This window comes from Photinus pyralis, unplaced genomic scaffold (genome assembly GCF_008802855.1).
Source record: "Photinus pyralis isolate 1611_PpyrPB1 unplaced genomic scaffold, Ppyr1.3 Ppyr1.4_LG7, whole genome shotgun sequence".
In the NCBI taxonomy this organism is placed as follows: domain Eukaryota; kingdom Metazoa; phylum Arthropoda; class Insecta; order Coleoptera; family Lampyridae; genus Photinus; species Photinus pyralis.
Genome location: NW_022170738.1, coordinates 13,690,383 through 13,716,829, shown reverse-complemented (window position 1 = coordinate 13,716,829; position 26,447 = coordinate 13,690,383). Strand labels below are relative to the sequence as shown.

Here is a 26,447-nt window from a genome sequence, read left to right as displayed (position 1 = left end):
GCAAATGAAAAAGCCTCGTTTAGAACAATTTGTGTTTTCCAGAGCTTTCAAGGACCCTTCCAGAGATAAATTCACATTCCTCATCAACTCCTAATTGAACTAGATACGGGAATTATCCATAGACATACATATGTACCTATATGGAACGATCATGGGAGACGACATGATTTGAAGAACGGTTCATGTAGAATTTCATTGCAAAATACCCGTTTCCCATTTTACACTTTAAACGCCTTTCTTCAAAATGTGCAGATAGGCAACACACCATACTGAAACACATTACAGTGATTAATCTTCAAAATCCATACATCCATGATTTCGCGCTCAGAAACAATAGCAAGATTTCCTGTTTACTTCTGTTGACAGTGTTTGAAGAGATTTTTGCGTAATTTTCGAATTAGTAAGTTAATATCAAATTAGGTACTTTAAGATATTAATAAAGTCTTTTTAGATAGACGGGTAATTATTTTTATCAGAGATGGTTCATTATTCTTTCCGCGAAGACTCTGCCGTGAATAGTTGTAAGGCAAAGGGAAACAATTGGCTAGTGCATTTTAAGGTACCTGCCCACGTACTAATTATTTGGTTTATTTATTTACGATTACATAACTATTAAACCCTTGGTTTTGGAGAATTAAGGTATAACCAATTGATTAAAGGGTAGTTTACCCGTATTTAACAAAAGAAATTGGCGAGGAAACCAGAAAACCATTTTGAGTAAAAAATTCATTTCGAAATATCTAGGTACTTCATATTTCAGTTGGCAAAGGTTTGGGCAAGACTTCTGAATTAAGTCCTTAACAATATCCTTTAATTATTTTTGTTAATTTATGGTGGGTTTATACAATCATTATCATTAGTTCACTATCAAAAATCATTAAGAAATAGCCAATAGAAACAAAGGTTTATTGTGCGTTGCTAACCAACGAAAGCATCCTCAACTTAGTGAACTAATGATAATGATTGTATAAACCTTAGACCATATAGTACATGGACTGCTAATTGTAACTAAAATATGGTCAAGGACATCGCCTGGGTATGTGAGTTTCAGGGTAAACGAATCATTAAGAACGATAGCCAATTATCGAGAATCCCAAAAAAAGGTTATATAATGTAAAGCTTCCCGTACTACGCGGGTACTATAAAGCTGCCCTTTACGCGATCCGAGTGGTGTTTATACGACTTTAGTTTACCCTGAGATTCACATACCCACGACTACAGTGCCCTCTATCCGTGACCACCCATTTTGTATTGAAAGCATAGGGCGAATAGCAGTCCATGTACTATATGGTCTAAGTCTAAGGTATAAACCCACCATTAATTGTCGAAGCTACAGGGTTAAAGTTAGATACCTTTGGCTGCCGCATATTGATCAACAAATCAATAATTGCATTGGCATTTTACAGAACACGTACGAAACTGCCAACGTAATCCGAAAAATGCCTTTAAAACGCGCCTACGCGTATTTGAAGAACGTCATTGCTCACAAGGAGTGTGTACCTTTCACGCGATACAAAGGCGGCGTAGGAAAGTGCGCGCAAGCAAAACAGTTTCGGACCGTTCAGGGACGTTGGCCCCAAAAATCTGCAAAATTTCTAATCGATCTCTTGAAGAATGCAGAAAGCAACGCGGAATACAATGGGCTGGATGTTGATAGATTGGTAGTGCGACACTTGCAGGTTAGCAGGGGGTGTGTTTCACGAAGAAGGCGCGCATTTCGCGCGCACGGAAGAATTAACACCCATAGGTACGTGCCCTGCAATATCCAAGTGTATCTAACTGAGGAAGAGTACCTTCCCTCCATTCGCAAAAGAACTAAAAGAAGCATTAAGTAAATTGTACCTCTGTTCGCTTTCTGAATATGGATAATAAAGTTTTAATGTTCTAACTATTTGTTTCTTTACACATTTTTGAACCCTCTTAATACTGTTTTTGATTTTATCTTTATTTTTGGTATTAGTTCGTCAATATTTTACGTTACCTAAATCTGTATGAGAGAAAGATAGAGAGGTAGATAGACCAAGAGAGAGAGAGAGAGAGAGAGAGAGAGAGAGAGAGAGAGAGAGACAAAAATGAAAAATTAGTATCAGTCCGGCTGCAACAGATTATACAACAAATCATTAAAGCTTTGTTTATTAATTTGTTTTGTGTGCTAAGTAAAATTGTATTTACAAAATACAAACATCCAGGCCCGATTAAAACTAAAACTAAAAAAAGCAACAATTTACAGAAAATTAAATATTGTCTTAGTTATAAAATTTTACAAAAAAAGGGCTATGATCTACGAACCAGGTGGCAATCGCCATTTGCCCTCCCAGGCCTTCTTCAATCATAAAAATGACCAAATATTTGCAATGTTTAAAAGCACTACGAACTGTCACCTTTATTTATTTATTTTTTAATTCATGTTAGGATGCAAAAGTTGAAATGTAAAAGTGTATATAATTACAGTTCAAACAAAGCCAAACAATACATTTGCAGTATCTGCTATGTTATGACTGCCATGCATAAATTTTATTTTATTGTAAACCATATACTTAAAAATGCATTTTGTGAAATATATTTATAATGCAAGCATCTATGGAGTAAAATAAATATTCAAATTGTAGTAGTCAATTACCAGTGTGCAGAGGCAGGACCCTCTCAGCGTACAGGTCCTGATGAGCCTAGTAAGAAATAAAGGCACTGACAGTCATTAAATGTGTCTCTTTCAATGAGATAAGCTCAGGAGCACCTTTGATTTGAAGATAACGCCCAATGTATCCCAAAAGGTGTTGCTCAAAGTCCAATCTATTAGGTACCTATTTATTTCATAATCACGATTTTAGAGTCTTTTATGTTTTAAAAGGTGCTGTTTAAGTAATGTTTTACATTTTGTCCTAAAACCACAATTAGCACATTTAAAATCCTTAAAAACTCTATGTATTAAAAGATGTTGTCTCAAGCTGCTTTTCAAATTTGTCCCATAATCACAATCAGCACATTTAAAATCCTTAGAAACTTGATGTTTCAAAAGATGTCGTTTGAAGTTTGATTTATCATTTGACCCATAATCACAAGTAGTACATTTAAAAACCTTAGAAACTTTATGTATTAAAAGATGTTGTAAATTTGTCTCAAATTCACAATCAGCACATTTGAAATCCTTAGAAACGTTATGTTTTAAAAGATGTCTGAGAAGATGTCGTTTGAAGAGGTGTTTATTATTTGTTCCATAATTACAGTTAGCACATTTGAAATCCTTCGAAACTTTATGTATCAAAAGATGTTGTTTCAAGCTGCTTTTAAAATTTGTTTCAAAATCACAGTCAGCACATTTAAAATCCTTTGAAAGTTTATGTTTTAAAATATGGCGTTTGTAGAGGTGTTTAATATTTGTCCCATAATCACAGAACATTTATAATCCTTAGCAACTTTATGTTGTAAAAGATGTCGTTTGAAGAGGTATTTATTATTAGTCCCATAATGACAATCAGCGCATTTAAAATCATTAGAAACTTCATGTTTTAAAATATGTCGTTTGAAGAGTTGTTTATTACTTGTCCCATAATCACAATCAACACATTCAAAATCGTTAGAAACTTTATGTTGTAAAATATGTCGTTTGTAGTCGTATTTAATATTTGTGCCATAATTACAATCAGCACATTTAAAATCCTTAGAAACTTTATGTTTTAAAAGATGTCCTTTAAAGAGGTATTTATCATTTGTCCAATAATCACAAGTAGCACATTTAAAATCTTTAGAAACTTTATGTTTTAAAAGATGTCGTTTGTAGAGTTGTTTATTATTTGTCTCATAATCACAATCAACACATTTAAAATCCTTTGAAAATTTATGCTGTAAAAGATGTCGTTTGTAATCGCATTTCATATTTGTGCCATAATCGCAATCAGCACATTTAAAATCTTTAGTAACTTTATGTTTTAAAATATGTCGGTTGAAGAGATGTTTATTATGTGTGCCATAATCACAATCAGCACAATTAAAATCCTGAGAAACTTTGTGTTTTAAAAGATGTTGTTTGAACAGGTATTTATTATTTGTCCCATAATCACAATCGGCACATTTAAAATCATTAGAAACTTTATGTTTCAAAAGATGTTGTTTCAAGTGGGCTTTATCATTTGTCCCATAACCACAATCGGCACATTTAAAATCTTTGGAAACTTTATGTTTCAAAAGATGTTGTTTAAAGTGGGCTTTATCATTTGTCCCATAATCACAATCAGTACATTTAAAATTCTTTGCAACTGTATGTCTTGAAAGATGTTGTTTGAAGAGGTATTTGATACTAGTCTCATAATCACAATCGGCACATTTAAAATCTTTAAAAACTTTATGTTGTAAAATATGTCGTTTGTAGTCCGATTTAATATTTGTACCATAATCACAAATAGCACATCTAAAAACGTTAGAAACCTGATGTGTTAAAAGGTGTTGGTTAAAGATATACTTCTTGTTTGTCCCATAATTACAATCAGCGCATTTAAAATCTTTAGAAACTTTATGTTTTAAAAGATGTTGTTTAAAGAGGTATTTATCATTTGTCCAATAATCACAAATAGCACATTTAAAATCTTTAGAAACTTTATGTTTTAAAAGATGTCGTTTGTAGAGTTGTTTATTATTTGTCTCATAATCACAATCAACACATTTAAAATCCTTTGAAAATTTATGCTGTAAAAGATGTCGTTTGAAATCGCATTTCATATTTGTGCCATAATCGCAATCAGCACATTTAAAATCTTTAGCAACTTTATGTTTTAAAATATGTCGGTTGAAGAGATGTTTATTATGTGTGCCATAATCACAATCAGCACAATTAAAATCCTGAGAAACTTTGTGTTTTAAAAGATGTTGTTTGAACAGTGATTTATTATTTGTCCCATAATCACAATCGGCACATTTAAAATCATTAGAAACTTTATGTTTCAAAAGATGTTGTTTAAAGTGGGCTTTATAATTTGTCCCATAATCACAATCGGCACATTTAAAATCTTTGGAAACTTTATGTTTTAAAAGATGTTGTTTGAAGAGGTTTTTATAGTTTGTCCCATAATCACAATCAGCACAATTAAAATCTTTGGAAAATTTATGCTTTAAAAGATGTTGATTGAAGAGGTGTTTATTATTTGTCCCATAATCACAATCAGTACATTTAAATTGTTTTTTACACCGAGTTAAAAGGCGATGTTGAAAGTCAGAGTGTTGCTGTACTGTTTCATTAAAAAGAGATTTAGAAGAAGGTGTACCTCTAGGCGTACTAATGGTAACTTCCTCCTTTATCGTCACCAAAACTTCATTGCTTACTGAAATATGTCCTTGAAGAAAGCAATGGATGTCTTCTTCTTGTTTTGGTTCGATTTTAATGAGTAGTGTCTCATTATCTCCATCCATACCTTACCTAACAACAAAATGTTATAAATAAATGGTTAAAATCGGTTTTGCTTTATCAACAATCCCATCCCAGTCATATGGTAGGTACTTACTTACTCTGAGTAACAGAATTTGTTGAATGAGTTACTTCTGTATAATCAATGGCCTTAGCCTACTTTCTTCCCCACGAGTAAAAAACACTTCTTTTATTTCTGTACACTGGCCTAGGCATACACGCATACTGGATTTTGGACGTTGGGAAATGTGATGCTAACTTCACATAGGTGAGTTCGTATGTAGCATATACAGGGTCATCGAAAATGGTGGACAGTGAAAATCTTCCTGTACAATGCGATTTTTAATTAATATAATAATGTGGTAGGGCCTTATGCAGAACTGATACAATATGATAGTGATTACAGGTTAATTGAGTTATGCACTCAGTACAACCTAAAACTTCACTAGCACCTGTTTTAAACATGACATTCATCGTTATATCTGAGACTTGAGGAAGAATATCCTAGTTGTAATATGTCCACTGCGCCTCTTAATATAATTCATTAGCGGTTATATTCGGAGAAAAATAAGTTTTCGCCTTACAGAAATATTCATTTTTAAATTGATCTAAGACAGGTCGATTTTCAATGAATTTTCTTTGACCTATTTTATGTAGGTTGTCTACTATAACTCTTAAAATTGAGAATAGTAATCGTTCTAGAATTTATTTATTTGGAATAAAATGTACAGTTTTAATAATAGTAAGGAGAGAATTTGGTTCAGGACTGACGAAAATTCATACATATATTAAGATGCAACACCCTGTATTGCAGGTGGAGTTCAGCTGAAGAGGAACATACTGTCAAAAAGTCCGGTGAACGTTTGTCAAAAAAGTGTAAAGTTTATTTGTTTATTTATTTCGTGAATACATAAAATTATTGTTAGAATTGCGTTATTATCAAGTAATTATTATTACTGTTAACGCAGCAATACAGCCGTAAGTCCAATTTTGTTTGAAAAGACACTAGTCACTGCAATTTTAGCTCACAATTTTTGCAAATGGAAAAAACGGAAATTGTCGACGAAATTGGTCACACATTTCTTACAGATCAAGGATATATGGTTCATGCGGATGATATTGAAGGTAATTTTACGGAAATACACAGTACGATTTTTTAATTCTCACTTGTGGTAGATGATCAGCTGACTGCCGAAAATACGGACGATTCAAATCATGACGCTACGGATAAGTTGGGAGCACCGCTTCGCGAGCAAGATCGCTTTCTGCCTATAGCTAATGTCGCCAAGATAATGAAAAAGGCCATTCCTGAAACTGGCAAGGTATTACCTAACTTTGAGTGATCAGGGGCTATATGCGGAATTTTTAGATCGCCAAAGACGCCAGAGAATGTGTACAGGAATGCGTGTCAGAGTTCATCAGCTTTATCACAAGTGAGGCGAGCGATAGGTGTCACATGGAAAAACGGAAAACGATTAACGGTGAAGATGTACTTTTCGCCATGAGCACTTTGGGTTTCGATAATTACGTGGATCCCCTTAAAATTTACCTGCAAAAGTATAGAGAGGTCGGTATTTCATTTGTGTAAATGACTTATAGCCTTTAAGTGTATTTTACAGGCCGCTAAAACGGAAAAAAGTTTACATTCTTCTGAAATCTTGTACGAAGAGGTGCCAGAAGATCCGTTTAGTAAGTGTGTTACTTTGGTGATAAATCACTCGTAATCAAATGATGTGAGATGCATTTTAGATTCCGGGACTGTTATGACAACAGAAAATGGACCTGCAGAAACCGTTATATACACGTATCAGGATAATAATGTGCATCAGTTTCAATTAGGTTAATCTCTGTTGTTACAATACGTAGGCCTAGTTTGTGTGTCCATCTTTTATAATTGTTTAGTATTTAAAATATTCCTTTGAGGATTATAAAACCGAGGAAAGTAATATTCTTTCACATGATTGTAATTTTGTAATAAAAATAGTGCTGTAATCCAAGGAATTTCTTTGTAAAACCTTCATTGTGTAATGTGCATGCTTACAAAACTCAAGAAATAAAATGCACCCTGTATAGGTATATACAGGGTGTAAAAATGGTTTACGTACCATGGGGATTTTAATGCTAAGGGCTTTATATGGAAATATTTTCTTCCCTAACAGATTTTACTCTTTGAATTCATTGTTAATAAAAAGCTGTAAAAACAGGTATCTTAAGTACATAAGTAAAAGCGTGTTCTGTAAAGATTGCATAAAATTTTTATTACTTATTGTAAAGGACAAAACAGTTATAATTCCACTTCTTGGTCCATGATTTCATAGCATAAGCTTTAAAATTTTGAAAGTGGATACATACAAATCGTAGCCATGCATAACCGTTTAGTAGTGTCTTTTAAGCAGAGTAAAACGCAATTTGATTTTATAAAATGTTTTAATAAATGTCGTTATTTAAACTAACAGCTTAAGATGTGGTCTTAGTTCCTTTACGTGCAGGAGCTGGCAGTCCTTCACGGAAACCGTTCCTGAAACGTCTACGCACCACTTTAAGATACCTGCAACGTCCGGTGCCAGTAGTCTTCCTCCTTTTGGCCTTAGTAGACCAATTAACTAAAAAGACAACAATTAGCTACTAATTATACCACCAATCACACTATTCACTTACAGGATCGCATTTTAGCAGCAGGGTATCCGCACTGACCGCATCTGGACTTTTGAATGTGGTAAGACGATCTACCACATCTACGGCACAGCGTATGTGTCTTATTGCGTCGCTTACCAAAGCTGGAGGTACCTTTCGTCTAAAACCAAATTATAAAATTAACCTACAAAGAACACAAAATTGGAACTACCATTTTAAACAAACTTTATAGCAAAACTGCGTTTCATACGTTACTGCGTAAACAATTAATTAGTCATTTACTCAAAGACAAAGCGGATGATTAAAATAAAGTTAGAATATTAAACTAAATACACACTTACCATTTTGCCAAATAACGTAAAGGTTCGTCTTGCAACTTCAAACTTCAAAGAACAATATTGCCAACTTAGTTCACTCGCCACACTAACGCACTAGCGGCGCAAGCGCTGCCAACCTAACCCCCGCCGCGAAATTTAAACTCAAATCGAAAAACAGCAAAAAGCGCGTTTTTGGACTGAGATTTAATGCTGTATTGAGTAGGTATTTAAAAACGGTAATGAGACCATCATACTTAATAAGTAGTTGGCCGTATAATTTGCGAGAAAAGTAAATCTCGAAAACCCAAACTGAGCCCTTGCAATTTTTTATATTCTAATGTGCGAAAATTGTACAAAAATTCGCACGTGCTTAATGCAAAGGAATATTCTTATGCTAACTCTTTAGATTAAGGAGTTGTCTAAAAATAAAAGGCTTCACGCGACGTTCCCTATAAACATAAAGCGCATAGTTGCGTTAAAATGAAGTGACTAAATAGTGTGATACGAACTTGTGTGTTTTATACCGGGGAATTGCACAAAAACCGTAATTAATTTGTGAACATTTTAGATGTGTAAGATACAACAAAAGATAAGCGAGCGTAAATCTCGTGCGATTAACTCGTTATCGTGGTATTATTAAGTACATTATTTTGTCAAGAGTGAAATGCTTGGTTTTTGTACATATCTCGAATTACATACGTTTTTTAAACATTTTCACAAAAATTATAAATATTGATTCAATTTTAGAAAATTCCTCGTTCCTTACTCATTACGTTAAAAGTAGGTACAAAATCGTTAAACTTTATTAAAAATAACGTACGTGTTTAGTAATGTAAATAACCTTTTCTTAAATTATTGCATTTATTTGAAATTATAACTGTGCGCCTATATTAAGTACTATGAATTACGGTAAACTTCAGCCCTCCATTCCAACGTGTTTTAATAAGTGTGAGAATGTGACTTTACGGAAACCGCATTTACATTTAAAATAAGTTGTGAAAATGATGTTCACTGGAGGATCTCATCACAAGAAGAGGAATAGTTCTAACAACAGCAATGGACAGAGGAAATACGAGAGACCGGCGCGGTATAGTAATTTTGAAAGCTACGAAAGAGAGAGGGTAAGTTTCTTTGTGAAAAATTTCGATTTTTCTTTTCCGAAAGAGTTATTTACGACCTCCTTTTGTTGTCTATTCAACGTTATTCAAAAGCCAGATGTGCAATGCATTTGCACCACGCGCTTTTTGGCCTGACTTCCTTTACGTGGGTTTCTCTTCCTCTTTGAAAAGGGAGCACTTAATTTAAAGTTTCTTTGATGCATAGATCTATTTCTCAGCTTGTACCGAGAACTTTTTCATAACTGATGGGCAGTGAGTACCAACCCTTTGTACATCACAACCAAACAAAATAATAATGTTCATCATGCACATGTGCAGCCTACATGATGGAGGCTTTTCTATCGAAACCCAGCAAAAACATATAAGACATAAAATTCAGTTTGGGGCATATCAAGCTCATTCCTTTTCCTATTTCCCCTACTCATTTCATAAACAGATGAAAATTTTGATGGGAGGAAGAAAGAACAATTGCAAAAAATAAGATAAGGTAGGTCTCTTGGTCTTTGGTTAAAGAAGAACAGCAATTTGGCGTTTTCTCTCATCCAACGATTTCATTAATTAAATAAATAAATAAAACTTATTGCCGAAACGATTGTATAGATACAGATTTCTTTCGAAAAATAACATCGCTACATTCAAACATTTATTCGAGGTAGTAAATGTAGGAGAAGCAAAAACAAAACATTGGGAATGTTAGTAAAGAATATTTCATCAATATTTTTACTGTTTCGTCCATCTGGAATAAGTCAAGCGAGTCTTCATTTGAATTTGAAGCAACAAACTTTGAATTGCTGGTTATTTTTACCTAATTCAATGCGTTAGCGAGTACCTATTCGTTTTATTTAGGGCCTCTATGAACATGTATAACTTTTTTTCATCTATGTAAAGACGAATTAAATGTTTGTAATAAATACATAAATGTTTAGCTATGTAATCTAGAGAATAGGGTAAAGGTGGGGTAGGTATGTTGTCTGTGGTACCACCATAACATATTTTGATCTATATTGGCAACTGATTGACTAATTCATTCGAAACTGGACATTAACGATCACTAAACTACCTACTTGGAACAAAAAAGCGTTCGTGTAGACTTTTAATTCAATTAAAAAAATATTTTTAGAAACACCGAACCAGTTCGCTAAATTGTACCAACCAAATCAGAATAAGCACATATATACGTCGTATATTTCTGGAATAGGTAACAGCCAATCCCACATGTTCATATACATCCATCGTTCAACCCCTACGCCGATTGCAAAAGAAAGACGCCATGCCTCTAAATTTTTAGTAGGTACGTGTCGTGTGACCATATCAAGAACTAGACTCGGAACTAGATCGATCTTCTTTTCCTGGATGGGCTTCAACTTCAATAAATGGGTTCAGTCTAGTTTCTAGTCTATAACTTTTGATTGAGAAGTCTGATCGAAAAAGTACGAATTGTTTTGGATTCTACGCACCAAAATTAATAAGAAAAAGTGTTTCCCGAGAAATTTTGGTGTAGTCGATTTTTGGTAAAAAAGGAAGGTTATACACTGCCTTTTTTGAGCCCCGAAAAAAAAATTGTCTCAGATCGACCCGGAAAAAAATTTCTTATAGAATGTGGCCTGTAGAATCCATAATTTCAAACAGTTCCAAGATTGGGCTATTAGTTCAAAAGTTACAGCCCTTTGAATTTTCTTTCGAAATTGGTTTCTAGTCTATAACTTTTGATTGAGAAGTCTCATCGAAAAAGTACGAATTGTTTTGGATTCTACGCACCAAAATTAATAAGAATTCCCGGAAAATTTTGGTGCAGTCGATTTTTGGCAGGGTGTGTATATTAATTAGTTGCAATACCTAATCTAAGTTACTTATTAATACAAAGCGGAGATGTTAATTCAACTACTCCCGTATTACAAAAGCATGCATATGAGATGGTTGCCGTTACATACAGTTTTTTTGTATGAGTTAAAACAATATACATATAGTAAAACTAGCTATACACTTGCAACAATATGTATATGATAAATTTTATAATTCTTCATAGCTATCCCTATACGTATTATATTTTTTGATAGCTATTATTATATTTTTAATTACCTTTAACATACATTTTTCTCCGTGTACTAAAAGCAGTTAGTCGACCTAATGCTTTCGTACCACTTTTAGCTTTGTGATTCGAGCCCATCAAATGTCCTTTAAAAGTTGATTTAGGAATGAATGAAGTGGGTGACACTTCATTCTAAAAGTCATAAAATTCTCGTTACAAAGTAACAACCCAATTATTAATATTAACGATCCTCAAGAACGTTTATAATTTTGTACTGCTGTCTGTCTGTCCGTCTGTCCGTATGCATGATAATTTTGTTTAGAAACGTCCGATTGCTTTGAAAATTGGTACACATATGTTCTTAAGGATATAAGAAAGATCGCTATTGTATATGCATGCCCGGTTTTCTGTGTCAGTAAATATTCCTTAAACCTCAACTCAAGCAGACAAGTTAAGATATTTAAATGAAATTTTGTAACCACAACCGCAAATTTGTTAGACTTGGTTCCGCTTGATTCTTTGTCTAGGGGACATTTACAAACGGTAGAGTGTCCACTTCTAATTCTAAAACCTTGAAGTTCTAGATAGCCCATGTCATGTTTTCGTTGTCGTAATTTATTAACCAAGTTGTAAATCAGCATATGCATGATGAAAACGCATTTTTGTTAATGGAGATCAGTATTTCATTAGCAAAGTTTAAAATTATCTATCTCACGAGTAATCTAACTCAAAACAGACTAGAGCCTGCACATCTACACTATAACAGAAAGCTTTTAGTGAAAATTTGAAATCTCTAGCTATTGTAATTACTGAGATCTCATTCGGACAGCCAGCCAGCCATAATGAATATAATAGCGTATTTTTTTCCAAAAATGCGCTAAAAACTATATACAGTGCTATTTATTAAGAAGTAGACATGGGGATTTATGTGTATTGTTTTTCCATATCTACTTTTAAATGATAAAATCTCTTCTGAAGGAAACCTAATTTTATGCAATCAAAATAACTTTTTAAAACAAATGAATATTTTGCTGTTATATTAATTAATTGCATTTTTATTTTCGTTCGTGTGCGATGTATTAAACTGAAGAAAAAGCCGATATTGTTAATTGGTATAGTGCTAACATTTTAAGGAGTGTAAGAGATTTATTTTCTGTTAAGCCAAAGTAACAATATTGAAACTAATTAATATGACAGCCAGCTGTTGATTTATTTTAAGAAGTTATTTTAGATGCATAAAATTAGGCGCCTCTCAGAAGAGATTTTGTCTTTTAAAAGTAAACATAGGGAAAAACAATGCACATAAATCCCTATGTCTACTTATTAATAAATATCACTGTAAAAGTGCGCTATTACTTAATTACTAGCGCTTTGTCAGACCGTACGTCCGGGAAGGGACGAAATTTCAGAAGCGGAGTTGTAGAAACCCGCTGATGTCTCATTTAATAACTAATGCAACTACTTTGAGTGCCGTCCATTCTTTTGAGCTTATGCAACAATTTCAAAAAGGAAACGGTGATCCATAGGAACTAAATGTTGTGTTTTTCCTATTTTGCTCTATTTATGGATAAGTTGGCAAGAATCTTTACTCATTCGTCTATTTTCTTGTGCACCTCAAAGTATATTGCCTTCATCTACAGAAACTAAATTTGGTGTTTTCTTGTCAAGTTGACAGATCCTTGTTCATGTATCAATTTCTACGAATAAACGACAAAACACATTAACTTGATGTATATAAGGAACCAATTTTTTTGTCCTTTCTATCATGTTTTCCTTTTGGTTCAGTTAGTAGACCAACCTCTTCAGTTACCTATTGACAGGGGCGGATGAGCACATCATTGCTGGCCTTGGAAATTAATTTAAATCAGCCCCATGTGTACCTATAAGGGGAGGTAACAATTTTTAAAGGTTTCCCATTTTTGTTATTTCAAAAAGTAAATCGTATCTCGAATTACCTACAGGAAGTGTAATACGAAAGTCTTGGTTGCAATTGAAATCGTTTCGAATTCAGAATGAACTCTTGAAGATAGCAGGGGCTTCTGAATGTAAACGGTAAGGTCCACAAAAATAGTACCAGAGGGTTCCAATGAGCCCCTCTGCCCTCCTTTACCCCCAACAAAACTAATACTCTATTTCAGGCAACAGGCAAAATCTGTCTAATTAGTCAACCAGCCCTTTTTATCAATAAAGCTTTCTGTAAAAAAAGTCAAAAGAAATAATTTGAAGTTGACTGGAAGTGAAAGGAAAGGTTTTTGTACGGGTAAACTCGCTAAGGGTGGGGGGTTAAGAGTAACTATTGACGTCTCCGCACCAGGAGCATAGGAAATGTATCTAAAACCCCGAAATCATCTCCGAAGTACAATTCATCTTTCGCCTAGGAACACGTGTGCCAACTTTAGCTACTTTAGGTTCGGGAGGTGCGGGGTCAGTTAAAAAAGTATCGGACCTAACCTCATTTTTAAATGGATTCAATTAAAAAAAAGTTTTTACCGAAATTTAAAGACCTCAATATTTTTTGTGTATTTTTGTACTCATTTAATCATTGAAAAAGGTTCAAAAAAGATGTTTAAAGATTAAGAAAGGTTTAAATTTTTTGTGAATTTTTTAAAGTCATTTTAACCCTTTCTAGTCTTTAAAAATCCTTTTAGAATCTTTTTGAACCTTTTTTGAATTTTTTTTAATCGCTTGAATCTTTTTTATGTCTGTTTAGATTAAAATATATAGGGTCCTCCATTAAAATGAATGAGGTTAGGTCCGATAGCTTTTTTACTTGACTTCGTTCAAGGACCAGTGCTATTGAATATGAGCCGGATTAAAAGTTTGATTTCCGAATGCGAGCTGAGTGCCAAAAATTCCCCTACTGAAAATCGTATGCCATTCTTTGTATCCTGTTTGCTTGAAAGCCAATATTCCAGGGGAGAACTGTCCGAGGGTGAATTTACTGCTGAAAATTTTCCTACATATGTCGCAATAGGAGAAACAAACTAGAAATATTTATGTCACGAAAACATAAGCGGAAATTTGTACACAAACTTTACGCGTAATTTAGGTCAGTAAAGTGCGTACTACAAGAATTCCATCGTTTATGAAATGATTGGTTACATTGTCTATTTCTACGTGAAGAATGTTATAACATCAATATCAATTTTAAATTAGGTCCATTTGCGATAGGGTGGGGGTGAAGTTGAGAATTTGTTCATTTTTGACATTTAAGGATAAGGAGTACCTATCATTGTCCATTGACGTAACTATGGGAAAGCCGGTAGAAAATGTTTCAAGCCCTTCTGACAAATCTTGTACTATATTAATCAAAATTATAGTGGAGCGAAATACTAGAAATTTCGTATACTTCGTACACACTGGCATTAGTGCATTAGCAAAAGGTAGTAAATTCATTAATCTTCCTAGAGTGAAATTGGCAAAACGCGTAGATCATAAAACATTAAGTACATATTTATTTATACATTTCTGCAGTACCTACATTTCGGTTTCCTCGCGTTGAGATTTTTTAAAACTTCCGATAGAAGTACATAAAACCTATAAAATTAGTTCATTAATTAATGCACTCTCAGCCACCGCAATCTGCTGAGTGCTCCATAAATAAATATCTATAGAGTCTAGGGATGTCAAAAACTCAATTAACGCAACGAGAAAATAAATCATTTAAACAACGATGCCGCTACATTTTATGCTGATTTATTGTTTCTACGTTGCCAGTACATTAGTACAATCCTTTTTAGATCCAAAATATCTTGGACGAGTTTTTTGAGTTGTTTCAACATCCGACACCGACATCTCTTTTGTGTATCCAAAAAGGGATTGTAACCAAATTTTTCATTATGCTGTGTGTGGTATTTAAGTTTTATTTAACCGACCAAGAGTTTGAAGGGGAAGATAAAATTAGGCGAAGCTATGAACCATACTGTTCAATTTGAACGTATACAGGTACATATGTGCAGATTTGGAGGTTAAACAGGATCCTAATTACAACTTGTACAATGTAATTTTTTGAGTATTAACATTTAAACTTGACACTGTGTATTAAGAATCGAAATTGGCCCTATTTTCAAAAGGTACGAATTTTCATTACTCCCCTAACGAAAGTTTTGCTTATTGAAACTTCAATTCAAAATACATTCGCAACTAAAACAATGTTCGTATAATTGTATATTCTTTTCCCAAAATGTTTAGTGCCCTTGCTCCACCATCATTTTTGTAAAGAGTTTTTAGAACTGAACGTTTTGAGGTAGAACGCATCCGTGCAGAAGCTTCTATAATAATAGTCCCATAATTTTTGCGAAACGTTTCAAGGGCGGACGTACTGATTTGAATATAGAATATAATCAAGATTCTGCTGGTATAACTCCAAAAGATTGACGAGAAGAAAAATCGACGGAAAATCCTGGACATCGTAAAGGGATGCGGCTCGGTCTTTTCCAATCACCTATCCTGTACCACATAAATCTTAAAACCACTACGTGATCTTTACCATTCCTGGTGGCATACTCCATGGAAACCCTGAAATTTCCCTTCGCAACACAGTTTCAAAGCTGGAGAGTAGCCATCGGTTTCGCTCTTTGGTCACAAATCGGGAATGAAATCATACTCGGTCAAATCTTGTCAATCCAATTCAGCACTAGGGTTGCGAATTGCGATTGATTTCCTGTTGTTTAGTCGCCTTTTACGACACGCAGTCTCTTCTGCGGTAGGGTTATTCTTTCCCGCCCCTACACGGGCAATTATATTCAGAGGAATATACTATGTACAAAATATCAATAAAAATCTAAAGAATATTTAAAAAGTCGAATTGAAGAAAATAGGTTTAAGGGCTCCGGTTGTCCCGAATTAAAAAAAATTGGTAAGCATGCGAAATCAGGGATATTCCAACGAGAAAAAGATAATCTTCGGCTTATTCTGAATGTGTCATTAGGCGTCGATTACACAATGTTTTTGATTTATGACAAACTTTTGTTCGCTTATTACTTTTTATTTTTTATTTTATTTTATTTATTTATTTTTCTAATTAATTTTAATTAAAATTAACAATAGTTGGGGATGTACAAAAAATTGCTGTGGGTAGCCCAGATACTACCCGCACATCTGTGCTTGTACGATTCTGGCCAAAATCTGTTCAACTCTTCCTTTTATGTCTAAGAATATATGTACAAAATTTGGTTTCAATCGGTTCAGCCGTTTGGTCGGAAATCAGCGTACATAATTATAGACAGGCAGACTGCTATCGAGATTTTGTTCGATTCCTGGTGCTCTAAAACTGCAAAACCTTCCTTACTAACTTGCTGGTGGAAAAAACCTCCTTTTTTAATGGTCCTAATCTACACCTAGATGTAGTGTCTCTGCAAACAAATAGATTACTTACAGCTCGTTTTTCTTTCCATCTTTGAACCGTCTAAGTAGCAGGCTATGGAAATAATGAATGCAAACATTATTAGTGATAGAGCAAATCATTAATTATTGTTCCTCTTTGCTTAATGGCAATGTAGTTAATTTGATAAAGAATCCACCTGCAAAATTTCATCGTAATCGGTCCATTCGTTTTTGAAATATCGTGCTAACGGACGGACGGACAGACACCGCAAAATTATAAACTCGCCAGGAGCTCGTTAATAAAGCGAATGATCAAGATAAAAGCAATATGATTTTAGTGTTAATTTTTGAGGCATACAAAATGCCGAGTTCCGTAATAGTGTTTCGAACAGTAGTACTCGGTTTCGTTTAGTACCCAAAGACCAAAGATTTGTAAATTCCACTCTAAGTTTTGTAGTCGGATGAAAGATATAAACTCAGCTTCAGCAGATATTTAGAGAAATCTACATGAAGTCCGCATCATCTTTGTCGTCGTCATTTAAACTACTCCTTCAATGTTGACGGAAGACCTTCTTAGAAACTAGCACATTTTTACCACCCGCACGTTAGTAAGGAAGGTATTGCATTGGGGAAAAAGTGCCCCCCCCCCCCACTTTTCCTGACGGAAATACATCTCGATGATGTCTATCGGTCTGTCTGTACTCTCATTTCCGGCTAAACCGATTGGAACCAAATTAGGTACACATATTCTTAGACATAAAAGGGTTGTGTTGTGCTAGCCACAGAAAATTTGTTCCAAAAAATAATGAGGTCGTTGATTTCTACTAAATTTTAGGCAGCCCGATTGATTTTTAATCCAAAAAGTTAAAAACTTAATACTACTGTCCCTTTCCAACTAACAATGTAATGGTTATTAGACTCTCAGATACCTCAGAAGACATTCTTCTAACTGGTAGGCAGCCAAATTAATAAATTTAATATACTCATAAAACGTATCCGAATTACAACATTATTGTTGTCTCCAGTTGACAATTGATACACTGATAGTACACTTACTCGTTCAGCCGACAGGTTGGGAAAAGGTCGAAAGTTATTGAAGCTTTGGGGATGTTGTTTAGGGATGGTTATTTAACATTTTCTCAAGTATTCGACTTCGAGGACCCCGTACGAAAAGAGAAGAAGGGGGAAAACTGTAGACCTTCCTCCGGTTTTTCCACAATAACTTTTTTCCCTTGCGTCCTACGACAAGAGCTTTTCTATACATCTGGTAGAGAGTTCAATTTTTAATAGTTTTGACTATTCAAAATTCGTTACCGAAATATGGCGTTTCGAAGAAACGTCATTTTTCAAAATTCACTAAAAATGCTTAATCCAAATGAGATGTTGTAATTATAGTTCCTAGTTCCCACCAACTTTGAACTCCCTAACTTTACTCCTGCTCCCCCCTTCTTCCACCCAACCCCGATTCACAAAATCGCAAATTTTTCTCTTCTGATAGCCAACCATATGTTCACATTATGTTGGAGCTACTTTTTGGATCGATATCCCATTTTGAGGATGCCATCACGCGCAGTATTTCCAGTTGTGAGGATTGGTAGTACTCCTCGCGGGGTCATGCTCTTCCCCCAAACTGATGGGAGAACTTCACTGTCTAATCACGCCTGCACTTTCTGGTGGTAAGTGCGGAGGGAGTAGTACTTGGCGGCGTCCCGTGTTGGTGGTAGGTGGGTTAGTCACTAATCCTGTGAATAATCGGTACCCTAGTCCGTCGAGGTTGTCATTGTCAATGTCGCCACCATAAACTGCTACCACGAACTTTTCTCCAGCGTCGCTGATCTGCTGAGAAGTAGTCTCTGATGTGAGAGACGGACTCACTGCTGCAAAAAGGAAGGTATTCTTCATATAGATGCTGCAAATATTCTTCTTCCCCATTCCATACGGTGCTGACATGGTATCACACCTCCTCTCTTTGTGGAGGAAAAGTCTTTGTACACCGTTTAAGAGCAGATACGTAATATATGTATATACCGTATTTGCCGTATTATATTCATTGGGTGGAACGTCAGGAAAACTATTTTTGAGCATCCGTATTTTTCACCACTGGTTCCAAGCTCTCTAAAACCATTCCACCCAGGTACGCATGGTTTTTCCATATAGCCAAGCAATGTCATCGGGCGAGGGTACAACGCTTTGTGAGCGGATGTCTACAGGGTGTTTTAGTAAACATGCAGCAAAAATGTAAAGGGTTATTCCTTGGACTATTCTAAGGATATTTTGTCCTTCGATGATTTTTGATAGGGCGCTTTGTTTCGAATATACGGGGCGAAAAAGAATTTCGACCATCCAATTTAGGTAATTTTAAAATTATTAACGTAGCCGTTGAAATTGATTCATTTGTCTATTTGACTTAAACCCCCTGGATTATTTTCTATGGGGCCACCTAAAGTCATTAGTTTATACTACTCCAGTGGAACATGTGGAAGATTTGAGAAAAAAAAGCGCCCTATCAAAAATCATCGAAGGACAAAATATCCTTAGAATAGTCCAAGGAATAGCCCCTTAAATTTTTGCCGCATGTTTAATAAACACCCTATATATCACCTATTGTAATTGTTTTCAGACCTGCTTTGGGTGGTTTGTGGTACGGCGTGGTACCAGCATCAGTAATGACTTTGGATACTGAAGACATCTTCAGGGTTCAGGGCCTACAGCTTCCCGGAGAGTCACAGTCATGATTCCTCCCATGGCGTGGAATGTGTCGCGTTCATCCAAAATATTAACATTGAAGTTCGCAGCTCCAAATGTTGGCACTTTCAGCTTGCACGTACGACCCTTCTATCCTGTTGGCTTCTGCGTAAGACGATGAAAAGTTCAAGACAAAATAAAATGAAGAACAGAAAAGATTTGGCGCGCACTGCTATCATGATTGCATGAGCCAGAGTGAGGCATTTCTTTTTCCAATAGCCCAAAGATCCTTGTTCGTTGGTCAAAATCAAAACGTGAAGCCGAAGAAGCCGCGTCTGTGGAACCATGCGCACCCCCCAAAAAGTTGTCCATCGGAGGATACTCAACCGTGTTGAACCCTCTGGAGCGGATGTCCTCCAAGATTATTTTTCCAGTCTTTCTTCCTTTCCTTTCGGTGAAATACCAGTGTATCGTGTAGAATTTTGTCACCAACCCTCTTTAAACTAACAACAGGCCCTTTCCTTGATTCTGAAGTGATGATGTGATTTCCATATTTCCTCACTTCACTCATCCCACGCAAGAACTGTTCATCTGCTAAGTTTTCTTTTCACTCTCCTCTCGCTTCCACTACTCTTAGTTCAGCTACTTCAACTTTACAAATAAAACAAAAGTATGATCCACTAGATGCAGACGTCATCCCCGGAAAATACTTCAATTTCCACGAACCCTACACTTAACGACTTTCGATACTGATGGATGTGTTGATGAGAGTATGGGTATCTACTTCTTTGAAAATTGTATTTTTTAGATCTTTTTTTGTGAATTTTGGAAAATGACGTTTCTTTGAAGCGCCATATCTCGATGTCGAAAATTTGAGAAAATGTTAAATACCTAACCGTCCATAAACAACTTCCCAAAGTTTCATTAACTTCCGACTTTTTGTATCTGAAACGGCCTGGCCGACCGGACTACACTCGTAAATTATAGACCTAATGCCCTGTTATGAAAATTAATATATTTGAATTTTCAGGGAAGGCCAAGGCCTCATCGACAAGGATTCAGATCGGAATGCGACAGAGAGGTAAATCTAGCCGCCAATTCCACAACCTCGCTTCTTACAAATTCGGCCGACTCGGATAATCCAGACGACATAGAGGAATTCCCGAGGTCTCGAGGCAAACAAATAACAAGGAGAAGAGGGGCAATCAAACATCAAAGGTAAGTCGTTAAAAGACTTGCCAAACTTGCCACATTTCAGTCGGCAGCTATGTTTTGTATTGTTTTGACATAGGCGTCAAGTTAATTATTGAACACATATTTTGTAGGGTCCACGAGGTAAAAGGCCACAAATTCCTAGCCAAATTTTTTCGCCAGCCGACCTTCTGCGCGTTTTGCAAAGACTTCCTCTGGGGATTCTGTAAACAAGGCTACCAGTGCCAATGTAACTTGATATCGCAACAATCGACACTTTTAATATCGACCTGTTTCAGGTTGTCAAACTGCCGTCCATAAAAAGTGTCACGAAAAGCTTTTGGGAAAATGTCCCGGCTCCGGACGCGAATCGGAAAGTACAATTGTGAGTATTGGTACAAATAAAAATGGGTTACGTTTCCAAATCAAAACGAAAAGCGATTCTCTTACTATTTAAAATATTTCTATCCGATTAAAATATTTTTAGATAGTTTATGATTTTAGAGTTATTTTAAGACTTCTCACTAGGTATTTCAAATTCTTTACTGTCCATTATTAAGAAATAGATGTAAATTTTTTATTTGTGTCAGATGCCAGAACATGTAACTGATAAAAAAAATGTATGACAAAACAGATCCTTATAAAAAATGCGTTCTTTGAAGTCGTTTTCATTACTAGCAACGTGAACGGGATTTGCGCAAAAAATGCGTGAATCACATACTTATTTTTTCATCTGAACACGCTCAATGCAGCAGAATAAATATTGGCAAGTTTTGCAAATTCTCTATTCCTCTTCTCCGATAGACTGGTGCCCGTTGCTCCGTTAGTAAAGTGCTTCACCATCGTTTGTCATTTGATTGTCCGCATTGTTGGAGAGTGGACCTACTCGATGGTACATTAAAACTAAAAAAAACTATTTCAATTTAGGCGACACTTTGAGGCGATTGTTAATTTTTAGTAATAAAAAGGTGGAATTCAAGAAACTTCATACAACGACCAGTTTGTATTTTGAAGAGCAACTCAAAGTGCTAGTGGAAATACCTCCACATGCTTTACCTCAATGAAAATTGTGAAGAAGAACATCTCATATCAGAATGCATAGTTAATAGCCGAAATAAAATCAACAATAACAATTTTCGGTTTTGGATGATGCGCCCGAAGGTTGAGGTTCAAAGACCATTGCTCTTTCCACAATTTGTTAGACAATAATGAAACGGTTACTTTTCGACCCTGAAGAATGTTACCATTTATGGAAAAATCAAGTAACAAGATATTGGCATGTTTACTTTTGCCCATGCTAAATTACATTTCTCATTCTCACCGTTTACAATTCGTGCAAGACTTCTTTATTTATTTAACCATAGATCTCATCAGGTTATGGGCCCAGTATTGTGCGAAGTGTGTCGTGTGCGTAGTAACTTAGTTACTATCGTCTGGATTATTTGTTATGATATAAGCTTCGCAAATAGTGTACTGAGGATGCATATGACTGTGATCCTTAACTGTTTTTTTACTTTTCATTTGCTTTTTTCCCCGAAAACTCGGAAATGGCCAATCAATAAAGGCGCTTGGCAAGGATATTATCAACAATATTATTGACGACTTCTGCTCTGGAGCAAGGGTACTCCGTATTCGGTTCTGAATAGTGAGAATTGCTACATTTACAAGGACAATCCAAGAGATTAAATGGGCTGTTCATCATGAACATAAGAGTGATTACACCGACGTCCGACTAGCCCGGGTGACAGAATCAATGCTGTTGTGTGTGAGCCTATGCCAGAAAAAAGGAAGTCGCTTTTTTGTAGTTTTGAAGGACGAGTTCAGTAAGTATCGTTCAGTTTTCATACTAAAGGAACAAGGACAACATAGTGAAAGAGCTTGTGACTGATAATGGTACTGAATTTGTGAACAAAGACATTCAAAAGATCAGAGAAGGTGCGCCATCTACCCCATATACGCCACAACAAAATGGCGGTGCTGAGCGAGAGAATTGGAAGTTGGTAGAAGCTGCCACGACTATGATGCAAGCTTCTGGATTCATACAGAAATTTTGGGCCGAGGCTGTGATGACAGCTGCGTGGGTGACTAACGGAGCAGAACCGTCTCCAGAACCGAAAGTAGAGAATCGAGATTAAACCACAAAACGAAACGTAATCCTCTACCACTTGATAACATGTCCACTCTGAGCGTACATCAAGATTGTTTAAATGATATTTTGTATATCAATGATTTTAATCTTCTTGTTTATTTAAAAGTTAATGTTATATAACCTTATATTCTGACATTTGAATAGGTACTAACGGGCGATCAAAAATGAGTTGCTGTCGAGTCGCCTTTGGAAGTTCAAGTTAAGTACGATTTCCCCATGTAAACAAAAATTCCAAAGGCGACTCGACAGCAACTCATTTTTGATCGCATGGTATATGTTTCTACGTAGGTAGTATATTTCATTTTCCAGGTTATTGTTACCGACATTTGGTACATAACTTTTTTCATTGTAATTCTCAATTAAAACCATAACAGAGTTCATTGCATTTTGCATATTTTTTTACTTTCAATCCGACGTTCGACAATAAGTAAGAAGGTAGACGTACACGAGGTCTTCTTAGATCTTGGACATCGTGCCTGCTTGTCCGTCCGAATGCATATCGCTCCATGGTTTTTCAATTTTTAACTTTAATCGAGACAACAATATCAGTAAGCTTTCATCTAACAACACGAGAAAAGCTTAAACTCATCGATTTTCTAATATGAAAGGAAAATGTTTCGTTTCGACTGAAATGTGGTTTGGATGAGAAAGTAGTGCATTGTGGCGAATCAAAAGGACCATATGCGATGAAATTATGAGTGCATTCTCTCTGGAGACGACCGAAGCTTTTGTGCATATAAATTACCTTAATTGGAAATATCCTGTTAGAAAGAGGAAGGTTGATAAATAATTTAGTAAACAAGTTTGTGAATATCGCTAAAAGTAGTATGGGAATATCGCGATTCATCTCGCGAAGTTGTGGGCGCGTTTGAAATTTGTTTCGTGTTGTATTGCAAATTGCAATTTGTATAAGTAGGTATAGCTATAGCTTCAAAGGGAAGTGGCGCAATATTTTCTCATTTCTTTACAAACACCTACTTGCCATGCTTTTATTAAAACTTTCCCCAAGGTAGTGAAAGCACTGAAAACAAATGGAAAACTTATTAGTACTTTTGTTGATAAGATTAGTTTTAGTGGGTTGCATCAAACCAGGAACTGTTAATAGCTTCTCTAAATATTTGTTAGTCACCCTATGGGAAATATATCCAGAAGTTTGAGGTGTAGCATACAATAGAAGCAGTATATGACGCATATCTATGTAAATTATATCTACTATAGTTGAATTTATTAATATATTAGGAGAGATTGTTTAATGTTGTTTTCTGTAAGTAGCTGATTATAAGTAAATATATCATACAATCATTATTATTATTATTATTATTGCCGCTTGAATTTGAAATGGACAATAAAATGTTCATGATCATGTTTAAAATCGTTATCATGTACCAATTTTCATTGAAAAACTGTCAAAACTCAAAAAGCGAATTGATGTATGCAATATCACTTGTTTTGTTGTGACACCGAATGAATAAGAAGAACAGGTTCGATGTAGGAGGTGGACGTGTGTGAAAGGCAAGCTTAACCTACAAAACACGAAGCCTTGGTGTGACTACTTTCCTGAAAACAATATGCTGTTTTATAAAAAGTTATGTTCGACCAAATAAAGAGTGTAGCCGAAGTATCTTTTAAATTATTTCCATTGAGTAGTTTTTCCTTACTTAAGGACCAGTGTAGAAACTAGACTGGACCCATCCCCTCCTTCTTCGTTACCCTGAATTCAAGAATTGTATTTTATCAAAATTATGTACTATTTCAAAGCCATCAGAGTTGGTTTAAGACATATTGGGTTGTCACATTCTCCTGGATTATGCACTTTCTTCTTCAGACTGGATTGACCGCATAATTAAACATATTTTATAGATGAATAACGAGCTAATTAGGAACTTATCGGTCAAGAGCCAGTGGAAGGCAGTACTTATTTGATTAAGTATTCCCTTCTCAACCAATTCAAGAAATGTAGCAATAAATGCTCGTTTGACAACTGCTCGTAATCTTTTAACTGGGATTAAATTTTTGGTTTTGTATTTGAGTGGTTTCATGGTCTGCGTGGGTATAGATAGATAAATCAGCTGTTTGAAGTATTTGCTCCTGTTATTTCTCGATAAGTAGATAGTACTAGTGTTTTGAAAATCTTCAATGGCCTAGGTGTGCTAGGTGGGAGTGTGTATTGAAATATGTAGGACTACACGTATTAATAGTACCAAATGATCCATATTATCTAATTTTTCTACTAATTTACCTTTTGAGTTGGATTTTGTACTTCACCATATAGGATTGCGTGCGCTGTAAACCGCCAGTAAAACGTATGATTGTGATTAATGTTGGTCGCTACTTTAGAATGAACACAATTCCGATTGTATTATTTAAAATTCGGGGATTATTTACGAAATAAGCCCAGAGTTAGTTCGTTTCTTTTGCATTTATATTTCAGTGTTGGTTTTTCTTTTAGAAATTTTGTAAATGCGTAATCCTTGTTTCTCGCTTTTGTAATTTCAATATAAATTAACAGTTACAAGTAAGACACTTTTGGCCGTGGGAAATCTATTATGATTGACCATTTATTAGAACTGCTGCTGCTAGTTTTCGCGACGACTGAAAAACGTGTACATTATTTTACGCTAAATTACGGACAGTCAGACGTATTTGGTTTGTTGAAGATGCAGTTCGTCAAGTTCACCAAGTTGTGTGATAACCACGTTTATAGTCGAAATCGATCGCCAAAAAGAAGAATAATAAACTTTCTGAACATTTGAAATTTGTACCTACATACATTAATATCCACTCAAAAGAAGCAGTGAAGTCTTTAGTTCAGGTTCTCTTCTTATTGAAAGTTTCTACCACCCGAATAGCCACCCAAAATTTGTTTATCCTCTTCACTTCATTAAATGGCTAATTGATATCACGAAATCCAGTGAGGGTGCAATCTGCACCAAAGAGAAGTGCCTTAAATCTACTTATTTCCGAATAAGTTTAATTCTGTCAGCCGCTACATTAATTCCTTCCTAAATTTAAAATTTGTGATTCGTTACTCCTTTAAAAACTACACGATATATGGAAATCCGGCGAGGGTGCACCGTGCGCCAAATAAGTGCATGAAATCTTATTTCGGAGAACTACTTTTTAATCTAACCTTCTAAACTAATTCCTTGCTAAATTAAAAATTTCTCATTCATAACTGCATAAAAGGGGAAACTATATAAGGTAATCCGATAAAAGCGCAACCGGCGTCAAAGACGAACTTATTTTAGACGACTTTCTTGTTAGACTTAAAAATTTCTTATTCATTACCCCATTAATGGTCAAAATAAGATATAACGAAATCGATTTTTGCATTAATTCTTTGCTTAATTTAAAATTTCTTATTTATATTACTCCATTAATGATTCGACAATATCAAGAATACCGAGGGGGTGCAACCTAGGTCAAGGAATTTCAATGCTAGATAATTTTCTATATTCATTCCTTTATAAACTTAAAATTCCTCGTCCATTAATCCATTAATAACTAAACGATATTACGAAATCCGTGTAATTTAATTTGCACCCCAAAAAATCGAATAGAAATAAATTTGTTTAGTATCAAATTTTCTATAACATAAAGCTGG

At 35.1% G+C, this 26,447-nt stretch overlaps 3 protein-coding genes across 5 annotated transcripts in view; all 3 read left to right on the top strand.

Moving 5' to 3' along the window:
* Positions 1–316: 316 nt before the first annotated feature.
* LOC116176558 (60S ribosomal protein L17-like) lies at positions 317–1,888 on the top strand. 2 transcript variants are annotated; one of them, XM_031495183.1, is made up of 3 exons: positions 317–400; positions 456–559; positions 1,407–1,888. In XM_031495183.1, the coding sequence occupies exons 2-3, from the start codon at positions 479–481 to the stop codon at positions 1,833–1,835; spliced, it is 510 nt and encodes a 169-aa protein (XP_031351043.1). In that variant the 5' UTR covers positions 317–400; positions 456–478; the 3' UTR covers positions 1,836–1,888. The 2 variants fall into 2 exon arrangements, with proteins under 2 accessions (XP_031351043.1, XP_031351042.1); XM_031495182.1 differs by having other exon boundaries at positions 324–400; positions 452–559.
* Positions 1,889–6,220: 4,332 nt separating this feature from the next.
* LOC116176557 (transcriptional activator hap3) lies at positions 6,221–7,491 on the top strand. Of its 2 annotated transcripts, none has more exons than XM_031495181.1 (6): positions 6,221–6,373; positions 6,420–6,520; positions 6,572–6,717; positions 6,765–6,962; positions 7,015–7,084; positions 7,145–7,491. In XM_031495181.1, exons 2-6 carry the CDS (start codon positions 6,436–6,438, stop codon positions 7,237–7,239), a joined length of 594 nt encoding a protein of 197 aa, XP_031351041.1. In that variant the 5' UTR covers positions 6,221–6,373; positions 6,420–6,435; the 3' UTR covers positions 7,240–7,491. The 2 variants fall into 2 exon arrangements, with proteins under 2 accessions (XP_031351041.1, XP_031351040.1); XM_031495180.1 differs by having other exon boundaries at positions 7,003–7,084.
* Positions 7,492–9,065: 1,574 nt separating this feature from the next.
* LOC116176551 (putative protein kinase C delta type homolog) overlaps positions 9,066–26,447 on the top strand; it is a 76,437-nt gene continuing 59,055 nt past the window's right edge. Inside the window, exons 1-4 of the mRNA XM_031495173.1 lie at positions 9,066–9,467; positions 20,534–20,721; positions 20,829–20,944; positions 20,994–21,079. Coding sequence (XP_031351033.1) covers positions 9,348–9,467; positions 20,534–20,721; positions 20,829–20,944; positions 20,994–21,079 — 510 coding nt within the window. The 5' untranslated portion in view covers positions 9,066–9,347. The remainder of the gene's footprint in view (positions 9,468–20,533; positions 20,722–20,828; positions 20,945–20,993; positions 21,080–26,447) is intronic.